Source organism: Arachis stenosperma, chromosome 4 (assembly GCF_014773155.1).
Source record: "Arachis stenosperma cultivar V10309 chromosome 4, arast.V10309.gnm1.PFL2, whole genome shotgun sequence".
Classification (NCBI taxonomy): domain Eukaryota; kingdom Viridiplantae; phylum Streptophyta; class Magnoliopsida; order Fabales; family Fabaceae; genus Arachis; species Arachis stenosperma.
This window is the reverse complement of record NC_080380.1, coordinates 25740993-25763424: the sequence shown is the minus strand read 5'-3', so window position 1 is coordinate 25763424 and position 22432 is coordinate 25740993. Positions and strand designations below refer to the sequence as shown.

General features: G+C 33.9%; 3 protein-coding genes across 3 annotated transcripts; 2 read left to right on the top strand and 1 right to left on the bottom strand.

The window, feature by feature from the left end:
- The first annotated feature begins 509 nt into the window (after positions 1–509).
- Positions 510–4365, top strand: LOC130973548 (uncharacterized). The gene is made up of 3 exons (XM_057898130.1): positions 510–915; positions 3461–3904; positions 4115–4365. The coding sequence occupies exons 2-3, from the start codon at positions 3461–3463 to the stop codon at positions 4265–4267; spliced, it is 597 nt and encodes a 198-aa protein (XP_057754113.1). The 5' UTR covers positions 510–915; the 3' UTR covers positions 4268–4365.
- A 918-nt stretch (positions 4366–5283) lies between these two features.
- Positions 5284–13894, bottom strand: LOC130974107 (uncharacterized). The gene is made up of 9 exons (XM_057898858.1): positions 13660–13894; positions 11859–13392; positions 11399–11753; positions 10698–10782; positions 9727–9783; positions 8901–8960; positions 8596–8817; positions 6761–8197; positions 5284–6209 (listed from the first exon to the last, which is right to left on the bottom strand). The coding sequence occupies exons 2-9, from the start codon at positions 13282–13284 to the stop codon at positions 5754–5756; spliced, it is 4098 nt and encodes a 1365-aa protein (XP_057754841.1). The 5' UTR covers positions 13285–13392; positions 13660–13894; the 3' UTR covers positions 5284–5753.
- Positions 13895–14934: 1040 nt separating this feature from the next.
- On the top strand, positions 14935–18218 carry LOC130973378 (uncharacterized). The gene is made up of 9 exons (XM_057897863.1): positions 14935–15436; positions 15530–15643; positions 15754–15822; positions 15922–15941; positions 16457–16509; positions 16626–16656; positions 16755–16833; positions 17318–17454; positions 17884–18218. The coding sequence occupies exons 1-9, from the start codon at positions 15268–15270 to the stop codon at positions 17908–17910; spliced, it is 699 nt and encodes a 232-aa protein (XP_057753846.1). The 5' UTR covers positions 14935–15267; the 3' UTR covers positions 17911–18218.
- Positions 18219–22432: the final 4214 nt, after the last annotated feature.

Here is a 22432-nt window from a genome sequence, read left to right as displayed (position 1 = left end):
AAAGTAAAAGCACTAGAAAAATAAAAAAACATCTTTTTTGAGAAGCTATAATTTACATCTTTTTTTTAAAAGATATTTTTTTCTTAAAAAAATGATGTTTTTTGTGTAATAAATAAACAAAAAAGTACTTTTATATTGTTATACCCAAATAAAAAGATCTTTTTGCATGAGATACCCAAACATAAAATTACTTTTACTTTTCCATAAGAGCTTATGAATTATGAAAAGTATTAGTACTGTTAGAGAAGTTTTTTTTTTTTAACTTCTCTATAAATTCCTAAATAACTTCTTAAAAAATTACAATTTGGTTTAAAAAACTATTACTTTTCATAAGTCAAAATCTCAAAAAAAGTTACTTTTAAAATTTCTTATAATTTTATTAACCTACTAAAATCCTATAGGCCCCCACTAATAAAATCTTAAATATTATTAAATAACTAATAATTTTTTATTTTTTTAGTTTATTTATGAAAATTTCTGCCAAAGTTCGGTCACTAGGCCCGGTCTGGTTGAACCGGACACTGGGAACTGTGGGATCAGGGCACGCCACACAGTCACACATCCCTGGCTCAGTGGCTCCCTGCATCGGTTCTTCACTTCTTCTTCGTCGTGCTTCATTCCTTCTTCAGCCCAGTCAGCCACGGCCGCCACCAAGCACCAGCCTCACGAGTCACCGCCACGAATCGCAGCTCTCAGCTTTCCTCGCAGCCTCGCACCAGTCACCACCACGATTCGCAGTCTATCGCCGCGCTCGTCACCCACCGGATCTCGCTGGTGCTCTCATCTCTTAGACTCTCGCCTTGCTCACCTGCCAGAAGCTCCTTGCCGTCTTCGTTGACAGTTGCTGCCGCCGGCCACCAGCACGTCGTCGTTCAGTGTTGCCAGAAGCGGAGCATTTCAGTTTCTGACTTTCAGGTAGACCACTAAACCTTGATTTTAATTTTTAGAATTATTTATTTTAACTGAATATCATGCTTGAGCTCTGAATTCTGATTAGAAATATTGTTAGACATATTGATTTGTATGTTATGGTATTATTATGCTTTATTTTTCTAATATTCATTGGTTTGGTTGTTCTTTGTTCTTGTTTTGTTAACCTTTTAATTATGTTTAGATAAATACTAATGGGAGGAGGAGAGCTTATTAAAATGATTTACAAGAAGCATATTAATATTTTCCCCCTTTTTTTGGATGAAATAATGGATAATTCATCCATCTCATGCTTTTATTTTGATGTAGATACATTTGTTACATAAATTTGATCCGAGTACTTGTTGAGTAACCTTTTCCATTGTGTCTGTCATAGTCTTCTGATCTCAAATACGATTTTCTTACTTTTGCTGGTATCTTTTGGATGCAAATTTCTATTATTAAGTTAGGTGTAAACTGAACTTACATGCAGTTTTCACCATTAAGTTAATATAATCATTTTACATTTTACGGCCACCAAAGATTTGAAAGAACTACCAATCAAGGGTTATAGCTTCATTGAGTTAGGACATTCTTCTTTCTTCAATATGACCCAATTAGATTTGGATTGTTCTGTGCCTTCGAAAACTTGTTGTCTTATAATAAAAAAAATTAATAAATTTCTGCGTATTAGATTGGTACGCTTCTTAATTGTTTCTGTTCCTTTTTTTCTTTTATTCTGTGGCCTGTTGCTTGAATTTTGGATTCTTGGGGTTTTGTGGGTATGGGTTGTTTGTTTGGTTGTTCCAATTTGGGGAATTTTTTTGGTCAGAAGTAGATTGCTGAAACTTCAGTTGATTCTTTGTGATTTTGTGGTGTGCTGAAATGTGCTGTGGCTTCTCTTGTCTGTGGGATAGAAACACAAATCCTCTTTAGAAGCCAATTTAAGTAGCATTTGTTTTGAAAAGAGAACTTGTTTTGAAGACAATGAAAATTCATTCTAAGTCCGGCTTAAGTTCCTCATATATTTGTAGATGCTTCAGAATTCTTCTTACAAATCCTACGTAGTCTTTTATGATGCTTTGGCCCTTAAAAATATGCACTCACTTGGTATCATTGGTGGGATTTAGTAACTTTGAGTTGGCATGTATTTCATTTATATAGTTTACATACACAAAAATCTTGAATAAATCTATTTGTGAAGCACATTGATGGCAACTCTATACTTTGTGCAATAGCTGATCTTTTTCTTGTTTTACTGTTATGTTCACAAAACACATAGGCTGCTATTTGACTCTGTTGCTAAATTAAAGTAGTATAGTACACTTAGTTTTCAAATTGCAGGTATTGCACATTCTTGTGCTACTTTTAAATCTCTATTAAATTATTGGTAACTAGGTCGAACTTAAGAGTATTGTGCAGTGAAGAAATCTGATTGAGTTTAATTGAAACCGGTTTCTTACTTGTTATGAAACCAGTTTATAAGTTAAAACCAGTTATTTATAGTTAAGCTGGTTATAAATTTTGAAACCAATTCACATTTTTTAAACTGGAAAATTATTTCTTAAACTGTTTCATAACCAGTTTGGTCATCTTAAACCAATTTGGTTTAATAACTTGAACCTGATTCCTGGTTAACCTTAAATCAGTTTTGGTTTTTCAAAAACCTTAGCCATGTACATCCCTCGTATAGTGAGTTCTACTTTGTAGTTTGGCAAATCAAAATTGGGGGCTTTGCACACAATGCGAAGTTCCTTGTTTAGTATCCTATTTCTGTTTGGTTTTTGATGGAATTTTTTGTTGCAACATTAATCAAGAAGACTTTTTAAGATAAATCCATCCACAATAGAGCATAGATTTTACTTTCAAAAGCCAAAATCCTGTATTGTGAGCATCTATATCCATAAGTAGAATGAGTTTGAAACAAGAATTCTAGGGTATGTAATTTTCTTTTTTTGGGTACATAAAGAGTTTAGATAAGATCGGTATGCACTTTCATTTCTCTATCTTTTGGTGTTAAAAGAACCAAATTAGTGATTGTTGGTTGATGATTATTTGGTTAGTGAAGAATTCTGTGAAAGATGCTTTGTACTTGCATTGCTGCTTGAATAATGATGTTGCCACTTGAGCTTGAAAATTTATGTAATTATGGATAATCAAAGGTTTTTGTAGCATTGCCGGGTTAATTGCTAAATGTGTAGGAAACTTCTGTTGTTTCTGGTGTTATGTGCAAATTCTTCCTTGAAGCCATTCTGATGACAAATCTTCCAGACTTCCTGTATTGATTGGTCTTGGTCAGGTGCTACAGTATTTGTTCGCCACATGTTTAGCAAATGTGTAAATATTTGTCCTGGTAGAGTATTTTCACATCTTTACTTTGATGTGATCTAGTTAGTATCTTTTTTCCCATTCTAAACTGAAAGTTCCAGATTTATCTAGGACATAAATTCTATCAAATACATTATATTTGGAATTTATCATTTTTTTAACAGTAAGGACTCAAGAAATTTAACCATCAACTTGTAAACTTTGTTTTCATTCACATCATCAGATGGCATCAGCATCAGAGAAGTATGCTGCATTTGAGGAGAAAGTGAGTAGAACAGTGTACTTTGATAACCTTTCACCACAGGTCACTGAATCTGTCTTGAGAACTGCTGTTGAGCAGTTTGCAACCGTTAAAAGTGTGAAGTTTATTCCCAATTACCTTGGACCAACCAATCTGCCACAGTGTGCATTGATAGAGTTGGATTCTTCCAAGAAGGTCAAGGAGGTTGTCTCCATGATACGCCAGTATCCCTTCATGATGTCCGGGATGCCACGACCAGTAAGGGCTCGTCCTGCCGAGGCAGAAATGTTTGATGATCGGCCCGAAAAGCCGGACAGAAAGATCAAGTGCTGTTGGTTGGATCCGAGTGACCCGGATTTTGAGGTGGCGAAGGACCTGAAGCGTCTTACACGCAGACACGCTGTAGAAGCTGAATATGTTCACAAAGTAAGTTCACCTGCCGTTTTTTTTCTTTTATCAATTGTATCACAAGCATTATCCCCCCCATCCCCCCCCCCCCCCCGGTTCTCTGTTAATCCCTTCTATTTACTGTTCATGTGCACAATATGTGGTTTGTTGATTTCATCTTTAGTATTCCTTTGTGTGATTCTAGGCTGTTCTGATGTGATTTTGTGCATTTATGCTCTTTTCTTTTAGCTTCAACTACAAGAAGAAAAGAAGCTTGCCGAACAACAAGGGGAAACGCTTAATATGCATTACAAAAAGTTCAAATTAGTTGACAGCATTATGGCTGATGGAACTGCCAAGCATCTGGCAAAAAGATATAATCTGGGTGTTGCAGATGAATGAAGGCTTTTGGGCTTAACAGTTTATGTAAAGCCTCATGCTGCTAATTCTACCAAAGAAACAAGTTGTAAATGGTATTTATTATTTAACATGCTTTGATCCATATGTACGATGCCTTTTTATTTTGAAAAACGTGTTTATATGAAAATGTGTAAAAAATAGTGTTTTTTCAATTACCGAGACAATATTGAAATTGACAGCAGCTAGGACTAAATATGTAGTAACTATATCAAGACTTTTTAAAGTAAGAAAAAAGTAAAGTAATAATCTAATCACTATTAAATTAAGAATAAAGAATCATTTTTGTCCCCAACGTTTGGGATAAGTCCTATTTGTGTTTCTAACGTGTAAATAGTCCTATTTGTATCCTTAACGTTTGTAAAAATAATTCAATGTTATCTTGCCGTTAATTACTCATCATGAGCTTTAGTTGGAGTTTTGAAAATCTCTTATTGAAACTAGAATACAAATGTCCAGGACAGAACTGATGATCCACTCTAAAAAATAGTTTATCAAAAGTTGAAACTAATCTTTGCAATATTTGCACAATTCACTTTTCTAGGGACATAGTTGAACCTAAACACAAATAATGGGTACAATATTGAAATCGAAAACATCTAAATGAGACATAATTGAGAATGAATACATCCAAGTGAAAATAATTGAAAAATAAATCTAATATAATATAATTGACGCCAGGATAATATTAAATCATTTTTATAAATATTAGTGACACAAATAGGACTTATCCCAATCGTTGGGGACAAAAATAATACTTTACTCTTAAATTAAAATAGTAAAATTCGCACATGATGTAATTATAAAATAACTAATTCTTTACTTTTTTATTTTACTAATTTCCCCACTTCAAGAGAATTCTTTTCTATGCGGTTATTTTAAAAATTAAAACCATTCTTTCAATATCAGAGAAAGGGAGACAGGATTAGGGGGATCAAATAATGCAGTTCATGGATGTGTTTTAGGCACTTTTGAGGCCATTAATTTTTGGCAGATCACAATTGGTGAACAATATTCTATACAATCACATCAATTCTAGCATGAATCAGGAGACTGTTATGCCTGCACTAGAAAAAATTTTGTACATGATGAACAAGTCAAGATCAATTGTTTTTCCCCGGGATATCTCGTCGCATATTTACAAAGGATTTTAATACCACTTGAACCCTCAAATAAATATACAAATCTAAAGCCTCAAAGCATGATGGAATTCCTAGAAACTATGAAGGAGCCTCTCATTAAAAGACCGCCTATTTCCTTACCCTCTAGCACTTGAGCACTGTAACTGCTGCCATCCAGCATTTGCAACTACTATTTATATGCCGATGCTGCCATTATGAACCATGAAAACAAAATTGGTCGGTTCATGCGGCACATCTTCGGCCAGCATTATGATTTTCACCACAGCTTGCACATTAAGCAGCCAATCCTGCTATTTGTAACTTGTAAGTGATTTGCCAGAACACTATATTCAACCATCTTTATTGTTACCGGAAAGGCTTGGTATTTCATCAGGAAATCCTGTATCGAAATTTGTGTTTGATTTTCCAGAACGCTTTCTGGGTTTACGAGGCATGGCAAACACAAGAGGACCTACAGCTGGCTGTTGTAGCATGTCTATGGTATGTCTCTCTTCTGTTATTGCTTTACCAATTGCCAAGTTTTCAGAAGCAGGAGATTCACCAATTGCACCACTTTCAGTATTCGTCTTTGAGAGCATAGGATTATCTGATGAGGATGAATCTAAACTTAACCATGAAGAATTACTTTTTCCATCATATCCCTCTCTGGCGAAAGCCATGTTTAAAGTACTTGCATCATTGAGGAGACTATCATCAACTTGAGCATCAGAACCTGCCTGAAGATCACGTGGGTTTTCTATACAAGCTGTATGCTCGGCAACATTTTCTTCTGATGTTGGGACCTCCTATCAAAAAGGAGAATAAATAAATTGTTATCATGGGTGGAAATGGAGATTTCAAAATTTTGTTGAGAACATGAATTCACATCATCGAAGAAAACAAACTATTGTTGAATATTGGCGTGATACAGGATTTTAAAAATAAATAAAACAAAAATGGTACACGGGTTCTAGTTAACCAGAACAATAAGGTTGGATCATTATCCATCAAATGGACATGAACAAAGTAGGACATGCCAGTCAAAACAAAAGAATTTTGGTCAAGGAGGGAGAGAAAATTGCACGTGTAACAAATAAATGATCTATTTATTTATAATTTAACCATTTGTAATGTAATTAAAAGAATAATGCTGAGTCTTTTGTCGATTAATTAATTGACCAATACATTTAGTTGTCATCGGAGTAAGAAGAGAGACAAAAAAAGGATTTTAAATTGCAGCCAAACTTAGAAAGACTGAAAGACAAGATATAGCAGTCTAGAAATAGAATTATGGCATCACACATAAACCATTAGAAACTATAAGTTAACTGAAAAGATGGTAGATGGACTAAATTACCTTATTTTGAACCTCAGGAGCTTGTTCAAATCCAGAACCATCCTCTCCTTCAGAATCAGCCATCTCCTCACATTCAAACTCTACATGTTCTTCAATATCCTCCTCAGAGTCACTTAGCTCTTCCTGCTCCATCACTATGCCAAGATGAGAATGATCACCAATATCATCTACATCGTATCTGGTGATGTTATCATTAGGAACAACCAAAGGAAGATCACTTGATGCAAGTTCACAACTGCCGGCAGAAGGATTTTTATCACCCTGCTGACCTTGTAGAAAACTATTCTCTTGAGGTGTCATTGTTGTTCCGCCAACTGCTAGAGTGATTTTAGACCCTAATGGATCATGTAAATTTTGCTGTCTACTTTTCACTGATTTCCCCCTTCCAGATACAGAACTTAGGTGCATCTCCAAGTCAAGTTCACTGGATTTGTCATTAGGACCAGAAGATCTATTGACTATAGCTGGCTCATCACTATTACCCAGTGACTCAGGCTGGCAAGCATCAAACTTGGTTGGTGATTGTGTATCATTAGATTTCTGCAGGAGTGGATGAAAATCAATGCTGCCTGACCTTAAAGTGGAATCTTTTGACTTTGTGGCCTTATTAGGATAATCAACTTGGCTCCGCTGCTGTGAACTATGGAAAAGGGAAAGATTTAGTTGTGGTTGACTACCCGAGAAGAAGTTGAAGGAACCAGAAGTTCCAGAACTAGGGTTCAATGGATAATAAGGCACATTGACATCTTCAGCTACTTGGAACAATAGTGGATGCATCTGGAGATCAGTACAAGTTCCATTTTCTACCACAATAGATCTCCCTTCCACAGTTCCAGATCTTTCTGGCTGAGAACTCGTGGCATTGTCCTTTAGCACAGGTCTTGCACCTTTAGCTTGATGAATGTTATTAAATTTCTCACCATGAGGAATTTGAGATACAGAACTATCTTTTCTACCAGCAGTGACACCACCACCTTCAGGAGGGTAAATCTTAGGTGTTCCACACTGGAACCCTTTAAAAGCAGTCTGAGAAACTACACGAACAGATGGAGGAAGATTTACAGGAGGCAAGTCTGGTGCTAATTTCACTAAGTGAGTGTGATTTACCTTCCGAGACCGATAAGGTCGACAATAGTAAGTGGAGCTAGATGTCACATCCAAACCTGGGATTTTAGGCTTAATTGTACTGGAAGCACCTTGTATTCCATTTCTTAAATCAGATGGAGGGTGAATAAACTGATGAAGGTTTGATGTAGATGGAAATGCAGGCCGATTACTATTATGATCTTGAGTTCCTTCTCCAGATGTAGAGGAAAAGCGTTCAGAATAAGTAAGAGATGTATCTGGCCTCCAATCTGCCAAAAATGCCTGATGCACGTAAGGAACATCTGAATAATCCATGCCATTCTCTGAACCAGCAATTTCAGCATCACAATCCTGCAACAAATTCCAAATATAGGCTATCAAATTTAATCCAAAACCCCTTGATAAGTTAGAAGCTCAAACTAAGGCATGGGCATATTAACAAACCATGCAGTGTTAGACTGTAGAGACAATTTTCACAAATGTCACATGACTAGGAAATGGATATACAGTGGTCCATTTGCAAGCACAGCAACATCAATTGCTAATGATTCATGGTTTGTTATATTCTTTTGGCACATATGTATATGGTATTTACATCAGTCAAGATTGCATAAAGGTAAATTAAGAACTGTTTACTGGTCATAAGCCATGAAGGCAACTACCAAAATGCGACATGAAATTTGACTCGAAGAACAAAGACAAGACCAGAGATATGAAATGCCAAAACAGGCTTCTAAACTAAGACTAACCTCTTTATCAGATACGGCTTGCCAACTTTCCGCAGCAGCAGCTTTCAATTTTCTTCTTTTCGATTCATACAATCTTCGCTTCTCCCTTTTTGATGCATCTACCTTGTATGACTTTTGAGTTCCAAGAGCAATACGCCACTGGCGAGGAAGCAATGATGGATCTCTGTGTGGAACTATAAATTGCCACACCAACATCCAATCAAATTTATAATACTTAAATCCCTGCATATTTGTGGTCATACATCAGCCAGTCGTAATGCAACAATCAGAATTTCCATATCGGAAGATGCAGTAGAACAAGTTACCTCTTGAATGCGTGCTATCTCCTCCGCAGTCAAAGGAGAGGTCTTCATTCTTCGAACTGCCTGTTGTAAAGAAGCAACAGTTTAAAAAAGAGTTAAAAAGAAAAAATTGATTAAACTACTATAGTCTGAGTCTTGTTCCATACATGCATAAAAATACAAAACTACTATATATTGTGCACGATTCAATCCAGCTAGAACAAATGCCTTTTAATCCGTGATACTGTTTTATTTCTTTAAGGGATATACTTGTTTCCTCAGCATTCTTGTTTGATAAACAACACCTTTTATTGGACAGTCTTTCAAAGCTAACTTCTTGCATATGAATTTTGAGTTACACCCATTCCAACAAGGATTATCAAGCAAAATCCCAGGGAAGAGATGCCTATGTGATTCAAATCTTAAATTACCTTTTAGTTTAGACTTAAAATAGAGAAAGTTTTAACTAAGTATATAAGCAGATCAAAAGGGGGAAAAATCCTTCCACTTATACACTAAGTTGGTTTTAGATTAACTTGGTGATACCAAATCCATTTCTGCTTCATGCAGATATTATATATACCACTACTACAAAAGATTCTCCTCCTCCTGTGTTTATATTTTGTTTATCCTAAAACCTCAACATCCTCCTCTGATAGTTTTTACAATTCAACAAGCACAGGGAATTGACACAATTCCAGAGCTTAAGAACATGGAGGACAAAAATAATAAAATATTGACAATTCAATATCATCACTATGCCTCATATACTTTGATTTCTAAATTTTATTCAATAACAAAGGGAACATCAGTGAGAGTTTATCATATAAAATTACATATATAGATTTACCTTTATTGGATTCTCCGGGGCTTTTGAAGAACAGCGATTTTTCTGCCTAACAAAAATCTGTAACCCAACCATTTGGTATCACATTAGAATATTGGATAGGGAACCAAACATGATCAGTATAATGAAATTGCTGAACAGTTCAGCAGAGTATTACATTTAAAAGACAAGTAAAGGAAGTGTTGACATGATGACCCTTAGGTCTGAAGTTTCAACACAACATCACAATATTATAAGGGAAATAGAAGTATATCAAAGATATTACTTTCCCATCTAAGAATGTATAATTGTACATCGCCCGATCAGTGAGTACTATAGCCATCTCAAACCAACATATCTGAAGCTATAAACATAGCCTCATTGTGTTTACTAGCAAATAATATTATTCCATCCTCAAAAAACACTGGTTAAAATCAGCAGCAAACTGCCAAGGAGTACTTCAATTACTTTTCTCTTTAATTTTTATTCATTAGGAAAATCATATGCATATTTATAAGGAACCCAAACACTGGCATAATGTTTAGCTCATAATGCATTTATGCATCTAAGGTGCAAAGCCATAAAATGACAATTCATAAGCAGATGTAAGCCTGCCCTGCCTTACCCACTTTTGTTTAGAGGATCTCCAATCAAGCTGGTCACAATTAGGTTAAATAAATTTAACCATAACTTCTATTGCAATCCATTAAGTTATAACTCATTACGAAAATGACAACTGAGATACAAGCATATTGGTTTCTTTCTTTTATTCAACAAGAGAATAGAATACTCAATTTGCAGAAATTAGCTTCAGGAAGAAAACAATAAGAATTTAATATACATATATGAACCACCAAAGATGCTATGTCCACTGTTTAATCACGAAACATGAACATGATAGAGAAAACAAAATGAAGACACAAACTTCCCCTCCAACAATCAAATTGCAAACCATAAACACTTCGTTGAAAAAACCATCCTCCAATGGCAATCACCTGATGTTTAGACTTGCAGGGAAGAAAACGTTGTTGAATTGCTTTCCAATCTGTATTGTACTCCATTATCCCTAAGGCTAGTAGTCTGCAACAAAATCAAAAGGAGATGTACACTCCATAAGCTCATCATAAACCGTGAGAATAAATGTACTAAATTTATATTGAAGAAAAGAAAAAAGAAGACAATCAAAGTCCAGTATCAAAGGAAGACGGAACCATTCTGTAAAGCTACTGTAGAAATGAGTAAATAATCAACCAAAGGTTTTAATCTCCAAGAAATGAAACAACTTAAAAAGAGAGATATATAGTCAAACAGAGAATATCATCAATCCATTTCTAATCACACTGAGAACCGAGTAGATTACCACCTATTCAGAAGCTAAATTATACATTGAAAGAAATGAATTTAATGATAAAAGAAAATATTATCGTCTAGAAATAGTAAAAGGGAACAATGACAGAGGATAACGTGTCCACATAGAGAGAACATCAGATAAAAAAGCGACATCGGCAAACATGATAAGGTTTAGCATATGTCTCTAGGTAGGTTATAGGTGAAAGGAAAAGGTATAGCTTAAGACTATACATCCACAATACTAATCAACACACACAAACACTTGCAAAACTGAACAGAACAAAACAAAAAGTTCCATTCAAGAGTGATAAAGCTGGTTTGCAGAAAGAGGAAGCGTTGGACTTACTCATCCTCTGAATCAGTAAAAAGTACCCTATTTACAACAGCTGCTGGGGGTGGCTTATGTGGGAATAGTGATGGATTGAGCAAGGGCACAAATCTTTGAGCTAACTTTGCAACTTCCTTTGGTACCAAAGCAATTGACTGCTTCTTAGTACTTTCGACAAGCATGGCAGCCAAAGTTTTCTTAGGTTGCTGTTGTCCAGGTGAAGGTGAGATTGTATTAACTGCTCCATTCGTGGTGCCACTTGAAACTGCACTGTTAGCTTCAGCAGATGGTGAAGAAAAAGGAAAGAGAGGCTCCTTCGCAACATGTGAATCACAACCAGATTCAATGTATCTCTTTCGAAATTCTTGGGCAGCTGTAAAAGGAATTTCAAACCAATGCCTGAGTACGTAAAAGTCAAGTATGAGCTAGCATAAAACGGAAAAAGATGAAGCGAACTTGAATCTTCAATCGGGCTTACCAGAATCAATGTCTTCGACATATCTTCCTACCAAACTAAGTGGAGAAACATCCAAAATAGATTGTACAGGGCCTCTAACACAAGGGACCCATAAGGAACCCTCAGAACACCTTTGATTAGATTGAGGAAAGCATAAGCTCTGTCCTTCTTGTGTAGAAGCAGATTCTATGTTGCTCGGGCATTGCAGATGTTTGGAGATTCCATTGGCCACCGATGTGCAGGCATACGACGGGGTAAAGCAAATACTAGGATATGGCGTCCTTCTCACAGCTAAAGCTTCATCTCGCTTGTGAAGCATCTCAGAAAGCAAACCTTGAACCTGAGAAGCAATCTGTTTTTGGGAAGGCTCAAGAACTGACAGAGAAAATACCTGAATAAGAAGTTGTACATGCTCATGGATCAAACAATGCAACTGACCAATCTGCTGGGTAGTGAACCCATTCACAAGACCACTTCCTGGAGCACAAGCATGAAAACTTGAAGTAGCCTCGGGCATCAAACCTTTCCCAGAAGCCAGAGGTGCATTCAAGCAATTTGGCAAAATTGGGCGCAGGGGCCTCTTGCCCCGTCCCAGTGTTTTCTTTTCACATTGGGTAGAGACCTTCTGACGCTTATTTTGCCTAGTCTCTGGTCGTCGTCCAGCTCCATCTTGCTCTTTTCCAGCATTCACTGATGCATTCTCATCAACATCACTCTCCAGTAATTCTTCAAGCTCTATCTCAAAGTCTGCATCGTTATCCTCATCTTCATCATCAAGATTTTCATTTTCATGAGACGAAAGAGCATCGGCATCACCACCTTGTAACACAGCTGCAAGGAATTTTTTATACTCTTCTTCATCATTAGCATTTTGAAGGTCATCGTCATCATCAGTCTCTTGAAGAAATGTCTCAAGCTCATCAAGAGTGAAACTTGCAAGTGAATAACGGGCTCGGGTGCGCATACAGATAGCATCCTCGCTATCTATATCTATTATTGGAGTCAAGGATTTTGCAATGTTACTTAGTTCTCCTATTGTAGGATCGTTGCAATCAGTTGCACACATCAAGTTATTGTGCTTCCCATGATTCATCTCAGATTGAGAGATCAAAGCTGATGACTGCAAAAGAATGCCCTCAGCATGCTCAGAATCAACAGCAGCACAAACTTGCTCCTTTTTAGTGGTTAGCTTTGATTTCGACTTTGTGCCCACAGATTGCTCACTATTGACAACATTATCATCCAAAGCATCAACCTCAGAGCTCAAACTCGAAGATGCTTCTTGTGAAGGGGTTTCCTTTAGAAAAGGATTAAAATCCACATCTTCGTCTTCTTCCTCCATGTCTTCCTCCTCTTCTTTATCCTCCTCTTCAGGTTTCAAATTGCTTGCACTCTGGTTATTGCCAGAGCCAGATTTCGTGGACTGCACACTCCAGCAGGAAAGCATTTTATACAAGCAATAACACTAAAGTTTATTGTTGAGAACCTCAAAGGCATTCAGAAGTATGTCTATGAGACAGTATCCAAAACAGGAAAGTTGAAATCACTAGAGAACCTGAAGAAAGCAGAAAGCAGTGGTAAATAACGAAGCTAAAAAAGTAACCATCTTTCATCTCCCAACAAATCACATATAAGATTAACATTGCAATTCAAGTTGCTCCCCGTTCAAATACTACAGGGCGTTTGGAAACCCCAGGAATTCAATTCCATAAACGAGTTCCCTAATTTGGAATCAACATAAGACAAGGAATTGAAATCACATGATAATTCAATTGTACTTAAACTATGGAATTGAAATCAGAGTCAAAATTTTAATACACACCTTCGTCTACAGCAGTCGAGTGGTTCCGGTGATCTCAAGTGTGCTGCATATCAAAATAGAGGGAATGAGACGCACCCGCCGAAAGAAGAAGAAAAATGAGAGTGAAAGGGGATTAGAGACAAAACGACAACGAAGAAGGAAACCAAGTAGTGCAGTTCTTTCGGAAATAGAAATCCAAGCCCTCTTTTTTTAAAATCGTGAAACCCCTTCTTTTCTTTCTTTTCGCATTAAGCACCCTTGTATGTTTCGGGTATATTTTCTTTTACATACCTGCTGCAGAAAACATTAAAATTAGCCATTAATATAATTATATATTAAAAATAAATTAAATTATATATATTTATATAAAAATGTATTATAATTAATTTTGATAATTAATTTTAATTTTATTATATAAATAATATTTTTATTTTTTAAAACTATTTTTATTGAATAATATAAAAAAAATTCATTTAAAATTATTTATTTTAATAATGGGTTATGTCTACTCAATAGTCAGTACTCATGTGATTCACAGAAAAAATAATTATTTATTTATTATTTATTATTTCTTATCTAAAATTAATACTAAGATAAAATTAATTTCAAATTTCAATCTGATTATTACAATTTTAATTTATTTAATTTGATCTATCAATATAATATTCGTAATTTAATTAATTTTTTATTTCATTTTTTACAAAACCTTTATAATTTTTTCCTAATATAATAATAAACTATTAAAATTAATACTAAAAAATTTATATTGTTAACAGAAATAACACAAAAAATAATCATGATAAATAAGTCAAAAAATTAAAAATTAATTTAAATATATATTTTAAAAAACAAATTTTAGATATCAGATTTTAATATAAGTTTTTACAAACATTATTAAAAAATAAGATATTTTCATCTATAAAATTTAGTAATTTTACGTCAAGTATTTTTTTTAATTTCCTTGTGAATGACTAAATTTTTTTAAAAAAATCTAAAAATTAAATTTTACTCAATTTTTTATGTATTTTTTAAATATTTATTTAATTTGAGTAAAGTGGATAAATTAATTTTTTTGTCATATTTTTAAATTATTCATAAAATAATTTCTCAAAAATTATGAATATTTTAAATACTAAATTAATAGCGAACTCTTTCAAAATATTTTAGAGATTTTTGTATCTTTTTAAAATAACAATAAACCCTATTTACCTAATAAAATATAAATTGTAAACTAAAAATTTCTTATAAATTTGTTCTACCCAGAAACAAATCTTTGAACCCACCTTAGGCCAAAACAATTAATTAGCAAAAAATTTGAATGAATTAGGTCCCCAACCCCGATCCAATGCTTTGCAATCATGCACAATGTATTAATGGTAGCAATAGCATTGTCCTCTTTTGTCTGAGGACACGTCATGTTATTGAGATGCTTCTTTCCTCTTCCATCATCTATTCACTATTCAATTGTCCCCTTCTTCCATTTCGACCAAAAACCAATTCCATCATCGTTAATCATCTCTGCATAACTAACACACACTCTTCTTCTTCTTCTTCTTCTTCTTCCTCCTCCTCTTTCTCTGGAATCAATCACAAGTAAGAGAGTATTTTTATTTTGAATTAATTAAATTAATGACGACAAGCACACAAGCCTATGGTGAACCCTGGTATTGGGACAACCGATACTCCAACGAACCTGGACCCTTCGATTGGTACCAAAAATACCTAACTTTGGCCCCAATCATCAACCTCTATGTCCCTCGCCACCACTCCACCCTCGTTGTTGGTTGCGGCAACTCAGGCATGTTCTTCTTTAGATCTCATACCTCTCATTTGTTTCGATTCAATCAAAATGTCATTTTTATGATTATTTGGAGGTGTTGTTGGTTTGCAGCTTTCAGTGAAGGCATGGTTGATGATGGTTACAGTGATGTTGTTAACGTTGATATATCTTCTGTGGTGATTGAAGCTATGCAGAACAAATACAAGGATCGTCCACACTTGAAATGTATTATCCTTCTCTCTCTATGATTGATTGCTTTGATATTTGATATATTATGGTTATGGTTTTTGTTTTGGATAAATAATCAGGTGAATTATTCTTAATAATTTGCACAGATATGAAAATGGATGTGAGAGACATGAGTGCTTTTGAATCAGAGTCTTTTGGTGCAGTTATTGACAAAGGTAATGTTACCCTTTTTTTTTTTGCATGCTCCGACTCCTTTCAATTTTATTGTAATTGAAAATGAATCTGATGCTTTTTTTTTTTTTTTGGTTGTTCAGGGACTCTTGACTCTATCTTGGTGAGTGATGATGCTCATTGAAATGCACATGTGTTAGTTAGGTCTCATCTAGTGATAATTTTAAGTAGACAATAACTAAAGTTACCTTAATTAATTCATCATTTATAATTTTTATGTATGTAACATTCATAATTACACACTTATTGTATTTAATATTATTTAATTATTCTAACAGTAATTAAAAAATACAAAATAAGATAAACAATAATTAAAAAATACAAAACAAAGTAATTTTGAGCTGATTTTTTATTATCTCCCAAATATTTTTTATCGTTTATCTGGCCATCTCAAATATAGAAACGCAAACTTGTTTAGAGAAAGAGATATAAGTAAAAGGCAAATGTTTCTCTCTTGGAACAAGACATGCCAAATTTTCTTCCTCCTTAAAAGTTGGGGATAACGATAGAGATACAACCTTTTTTTTTTGTCTTGCTATCTATTTTTTTTAGAATTAGAACACTTACTAAATGCAGCATTAGAGTTATGATATGCTTCTTGCATATTTTTGTTTGCAGTGTGGGAATAATTCAAGACAAAATGCTACCAAGATGCTTGGGGAAGTGTGGAGGTATAATGAAACCATGAACAAAAGTCTATAGTTCTTTGCAACTTTTGCATTATTTTTAGTATTTTTTTATTCTTGATCTGTTCACCATTATTGAAGCAGTTGATGACACACTATAGGGTCCTCAAGGAAAAAGGAGTTTATGTTCTGGTAAACGCCACCTCTTTCTGTTAATGTCAATCTGCGTCAGATTTGCAATAGATGAAATCTGTCTTGGCATTGGCATTGACTCCTTGTAAAAATTGCAGGTAACATATGGCGCTCCACTATATCGCCTACGTTTGTTAAGGGAATCATGCTCATGGACAATAAAACTCCATGTAATAGGTTGGTTTAAATTCTAATGTCCATATCATTTTCTATTCCTTGTTATATGAACCTATCACAATATTGTTCTATATCTGCGTCCCTAGGCTTCTAGTTTTCCTATTTCACAGTTTTATCATTTACCTTTGGTAATTTAGAGTTTCCTGAATGATATTTCCAGATACATTAATCCAAGGAAGTGCCAAAAAGTGTGATAAATAAAAAGGCAACGATGGGAATAACTTATAAGTTGCATTAAACCTGATCTGCATATAAGCAATCGTTGTGAATTACTGAGGAAATACTTACTCTCTTACTCTTGATATGTTGTAACTTGTAACAAATGTTTTCCCCTTAAAAAGGCATCCTATTTATATTTTATGTAATGAATCGCTAATTTGCTACTATTTGATTATGTAAATGTAACTTTAGCCTCGTGCATCAAGATTTGGAGAATGACGATTAACTAAACCTGTGTCAATGACGGCTGTCACTATATATGCAGAGAAACTTGCATCGGAAGAGAAATCTGAACCAATATGGGAGCTAACCAAACCTGTTCCACTCAATAATGATGGAAGCTCTGTGGAGGAGGCGCTGGGACGGAATCTCGATGTCCATTATATTTATATTTGCATTAAGGTAATCAAATGATCTGACATAGTTACTCTCCTATGTTCTTTGGCGGTTTGGCCTATATTGAATGTTGTATACAACTTCTTTTTGAAGGATTAAGTGCATTTGTTTAATTGTTTCGGCTTTTGGAAAAAAATATTTTACATCTCAGACCTTTTATATAATTGGGAAAGCTTAATGATTTTTCGGAAATGAAAGGCTTTTGTTTCAGCTTAGCTGAAAACAAATTACTATTTTGAAAATTTGTCCAAATAAATGTTCAACTTTTTTTTGTTGGGATGTTTTTGTGTTTTTTTTTTTTTGGGCAGCGGGGGGAGATAATACAAGCACACCTTGATCTCCATGGTTGAAAAACATACTGAGCGAGATTGAGTTTAACTTGTGTATTTCGTCGTTCCATTTGGACTAATCAATTTTAATGTTTCTTTCTGCCAGGAAAAATCTGTAAACTCAAGCACCTAAGCATGAATGGGCAGTTTAGTGAGGAAGGCATTATCATCACTCGACAAACTTGTTTTAGGACTCTTTTAATGTAGTTGATACCATAATTTGTAATGTTAGATAACATGCTTTTCTTTGCAACAATATATTACCATGATTTTCTTCATGTCTGCTGAAACTGTGATACCAAAGGAGCAGCATAATTTCTAAATTTTAGTTTGATTGATTTCATGAGTTGTCCATTAATTGAACTATACATCATGCAGTCTTCAGGACTTTTTTTTTGTTTATTTAAAGAAAAGAATAACTAGCATTTGACATTGTTGTGATGCTGCTGTCTCTGCTTTGAGGTTTTCAGGATAAATTAGCAATTCTCAAGCTATTAGATGCAAAATTTAAATGTAGCTTTAGTTTGTGAGGTATTATGGCAAAAAAAAAAAGTCTTGAGGTTTTAGGATCAATTAGTGTAAATATATGAATCATAAAAATGATTCACGTCTCACAAGTCTTAATATTTGATTAAGCAAAAAATAAAAAGAAAATGTAAAAGAACCAGACTAAGGATTCATTTGGGAAATTTTATAAGTTATTTTTTTGAGCTTTTAATTTATGAAAAGTAGTAGTATTAATATTTGGTGTAATTTTCAAAATTAAATTCTAGCTTTTCAAGAAGTCTTTTTAAGTGTTTATAGAGAAGTTTAAAAAAATTATTTCTCTCAATAAAAATATTTTTATCACATTTTTTTTAAAATAAGTATTTTTAGAATTAAAAAATCAAATACAAAATAACTATAAGTTATTTTTAATATAATTATTTATTGTTTAAACTGTTTAACCAAACTGGACCTAATATATTCTTAATACATAAAAGTAGATACATGAGTTTATCCACATTACTTTTAAGACATTTTTTTCTTCCTACTAATGACATGTTAGCAACATTGCTTACTTGACAAAATTTTTGAATCAACTACTCAATTTTTGCCAAATCATCTATTATTTTCAAATCAGCCAAAAAAAAAAAAAAAATATATATATATATATATATATATATATATATATATATATATATATATAAATTTGTAACTAAATTTGTAACCTACTGAGATATTGAATTCATATTCCTATATTTATTATATTTCACCGTTATAAATAATATAATAAATTTATAACCCCAATAATTAATTTATTAATTTCTATAAATAACTCATTAAATGTAATAAACATTTATATTACAAATGTCATAATAATATTATTAATCATAATAAATTTTATGTTACAAATATTCAAATTCCATACTATTATACTAATATAAGTCTCTTATCACTATTCCTTCAAATAACATCAAATTTAACACAAAAAATTTATTTTTGAACTACGTAACATCTCTAATTTACTCAATGGAATATCATACTTTGGACAATATCATCAAACAAACAGACAATTAGTTTATTAAAGTTCACGTGGTTCGTCTATGAAAAATATTAACACTCACAAATGAAGAGGAACCTCTTTGTTTAGAAATGATTATATTAGATGAAAAGATACAAAATAAACATATTTATTATATTTTTAAATTGATTTACAAAAAATACTTTAATTATTTTTACTTTTTATACTTTTTATATTATTTTATAATGCTTTATATATAGTTATATTTTAATATGCTATTCATTGAAAGAAGTATAAATGTAATCAATTTTTTTAATTAATTATTAACTATAATTTACTAACATTACAGGAAACATCTCTTCATGTAATTATAAAAAAAAATATGATAAACAAATTTAAACATTTGTTACAAGAAAGAAAAGTGATAATAAAATTTGAAGACAATAATGGAGATACCAAGCCAAGACAATGCCAAGACAAATCTTTAGAGCAGAATGATTAGAAAATGATTAGAAATCAAATAACTATCTAAGATTTAATGGCCATATAATGAGAATCTGATGATCAGGTATGACAAAAAAACTCACAACATGCATCATACATTCATACTTACTTAATCAAATATCATATACCTAATGATAACATAAATTGAATATTAGAATAGGAAAAGATCTTCACAATTTTAGCAACTATAAACGAAATTGATGACAAATTTAAATGGAACTATGTTGAATGTGAAAAGTGTCAGAAGAAAACGTATAAAAAGAAGACAACTATATTTGTGGCACATGTAATCAAACGCTATAATATCCAACAATAAGGTTACTCTATATACTTTTCATAATCCCATCTATCAAATTATTAGTTACTAATTCAATACTTATTTTAGGTTCAGAAATCAATTAAAGGTTTCAGATCAAAGTGCTACAACAACTTTTGTACTATTTTTTTTTTGTTTTACCCAAACGGTATCCCCCAACCCAACAGGTTAAGGAATAATCCGTCGCGGATCTGAGCTCCATTTAAGGGTCTGCCGCTGGCCAATGAGTTGCTCCATTTAACTTTTGTACTATTTGATGGCAAAGAAAAAAAATTGTTAGGCACAACTGCTTTAAATCTAATGACACTCCAGAAAAATAATGATATTGAAGCACCACCCCAATTAAAAAAAATTGTGCAATGTTACACTTATATTGAAGTCAAAGTAAATTATTTTAATCTCAAAAGAAAGTTCTCAACAATACACTATTACCAAGACATTTGTTCCAACCAAAAACACTAAACTTCAACACCCATTATAACAAATAAAATAGGTAATATTCCAAAAAAAATTACTTATTTAAGACATCATTTTTATTTCTAATTTAAATTATTAATTGATTATATGAACTAACTTTGCCAACATTAATATCATCAGACGAAGATCACATATCCATCAAGAGATTAAGGAGAAAGAAAACCATACAAATTCAAGACACATTTTCGGAATAAGAATATACATGCAAAGATGGAATAAACAACAAAATAGAAAGTGCATACAACTCAGTAATTCATAAAGAACATGTCATCACAAGAACCTATGACAGAAAGAAGAAAGTAACAACTCTAACAACAACCAATAAAAAAAGGAGGATGAGCGCCACATAAGAAGACTAAGACCATCAACTAAAACAAATACAAAAATCAAACCATCAAATAAAAATGTTATTTTGTATAACTCCAACATCCAAATCTTTTGTACTACAAATTATTTTAAATAAAACACCTTTTAAATTTAGTTTTAGTTTACACATATTTAATTTAATTCTATAAAACATAGTAATTTTTAATATTTATGATCCGGCCGTTACAAATCCAACATCATAAATCGGCATTGTCATTCATAACTCGACATTATTCACGTTATTATTCAGAAAGCTGGCATTATAGTTCGGCATTACAGTCATTAATCGGCAACTTACGTTACAACTCAGCTTAACGGACTGCTTCCTAAAAGTGAAACATCCAACCTAATATTTCACCCTTATTATTGCTCTTTAATACAGGCAATAAAGTAGAAGCATAATCGACTTGCACATTTCCACCCATAAAAGGTATGATCTTCCATCCTAAAAGGACACATTAAATTCTCAAAACTAACTTAAACTTCGGAGTGCCTTTGCAGGTGCACTCCCCCTTGTTTCTTGCTCAAAGCTCTACGCAATTGGACATCCCCTTGGAGTAAAGCTCGGATTACCACAAAGCTCAAAGGTCGGCACCGAAGATAACAACTCGGCGTCGATTCCCAGAGACCGAGCTCTCCCTCCAGGTATCCATACAAGAACAACTGGCGCCCACCGTGGGGCCGAGAATATAATCCCTTTCATATATCATCGGCCTCGAGGTTCTTGCCTGAGTCATGGCTAAACAACTTCCACCCACACCATCCGAACTCTTCTAGATGGTGACCGAGTTACGGTAAGCCAAAGAGTGCATGACCGAGGAGAACCAAAGAATGGCACAACAAATTGTCAACTTGAATAACACCGGAATCGAAAACAACAACGATTGGCAAGAACGGACAGAAGAAGCTGAGCAGCAATCAGGGCCAACACATGTCTTTGACACTGCTGGACAGAAAGAGGAGCAACCCGAGGATAATGAGGAAGCTCGGCCAGACGATGAGGATGACAATCAGGAAAGCTCTCCTGGACCATTCACGGCCGAGGTGATGAACTTCGTGCTACCCAGGAGGTTCACTCTGCCGACCACCCTAACTCCCTATGATGGGTTAGGTGATCCGAAGAAATACATCAAGAAGTTCACCTCCATAATGATAGTAAACGGTGCATCTGATAAAGTTTCATGTCGTTGCTTTCCATCTTACTTAGACGGTCCTGCACTTGATTGGTTTTGTTCTTTGCCTGCAGGTTCTATTTCCCGATTTCGAGACATATCAAAGCCCTTTGAGGAACACTTTGTTGGATTGGCCATCTACCTACACGACTCCAATTACCTGAACACAATCAAGCAAGGCCAGCACGAAAGCCTCAGGGACTACATGACGCGCTTCACAAAGATAGCCATGAGTATACCCGGCCTCCACCCCGAGGTGGAACTGCACGCAATAAAAAGCGGACTACGACCAGGAAAATTCCAGAAAATTATTGTC

Bases quoted from the DNA above. Each gene is read 5' to 3' on its own strand.
- LOC130973548 (XM_057898130.1), top strand. From the start codon at position 3,461: ATGGCATCAGCATCAGAGAAGTATGCTGCATTTGAGGAGAAAGTGAGT. The intron at 3,905-4,114 runs GTAAGTTCACCT...CTTTTCTTTTAG, and splicing joins AAGCTGAATATGTTCACAAA to CTTCAACTACAAGAAGAAAA.
- LOC130974107 (XM_057898858.1), bottom strand. From the start codon at position 13,284: ATGCTTTCCTGCTGGAGTGTGCAGTCCACGAAATCTGGCTCTGGCAAT. The intron at 8,818-8,900 runs GTAACTTGTTCT...ACAAATATGCAG, and splicing joins AGATAGCACGCATTCAAGAG to GGATTTAAGTATTATAAATT. The intron at 8,198-8,595 runs GTTAGTCTTAGT...AATTTGTTGCAG, and splicing joins AAGCCGTATCTGATAAAGAG to GATTGTGATGCTGAAATTGC.
- LOC130973378 (XM_057897863.1), top strand. From the start codon at position 15,268: ATGACGACAAGCACACAAGCCTATGGTGAACCCTGGTATTGGGACAAC. The intron at 15,823-15,921 runs GTAATGTTACCC...TTGGTTGTTCAG, and splicing joins TGGTGCAGTTATTGACAAAG to GGACTCTTGACTCTATCTTG. The intron at 16,657-16,754 runs GTAAACGCCACC...TAAAAATTGCAG, and splicing joins AAAAAGGAGTTTATGTTCTG to GTAACATATGGCGCTCCACT.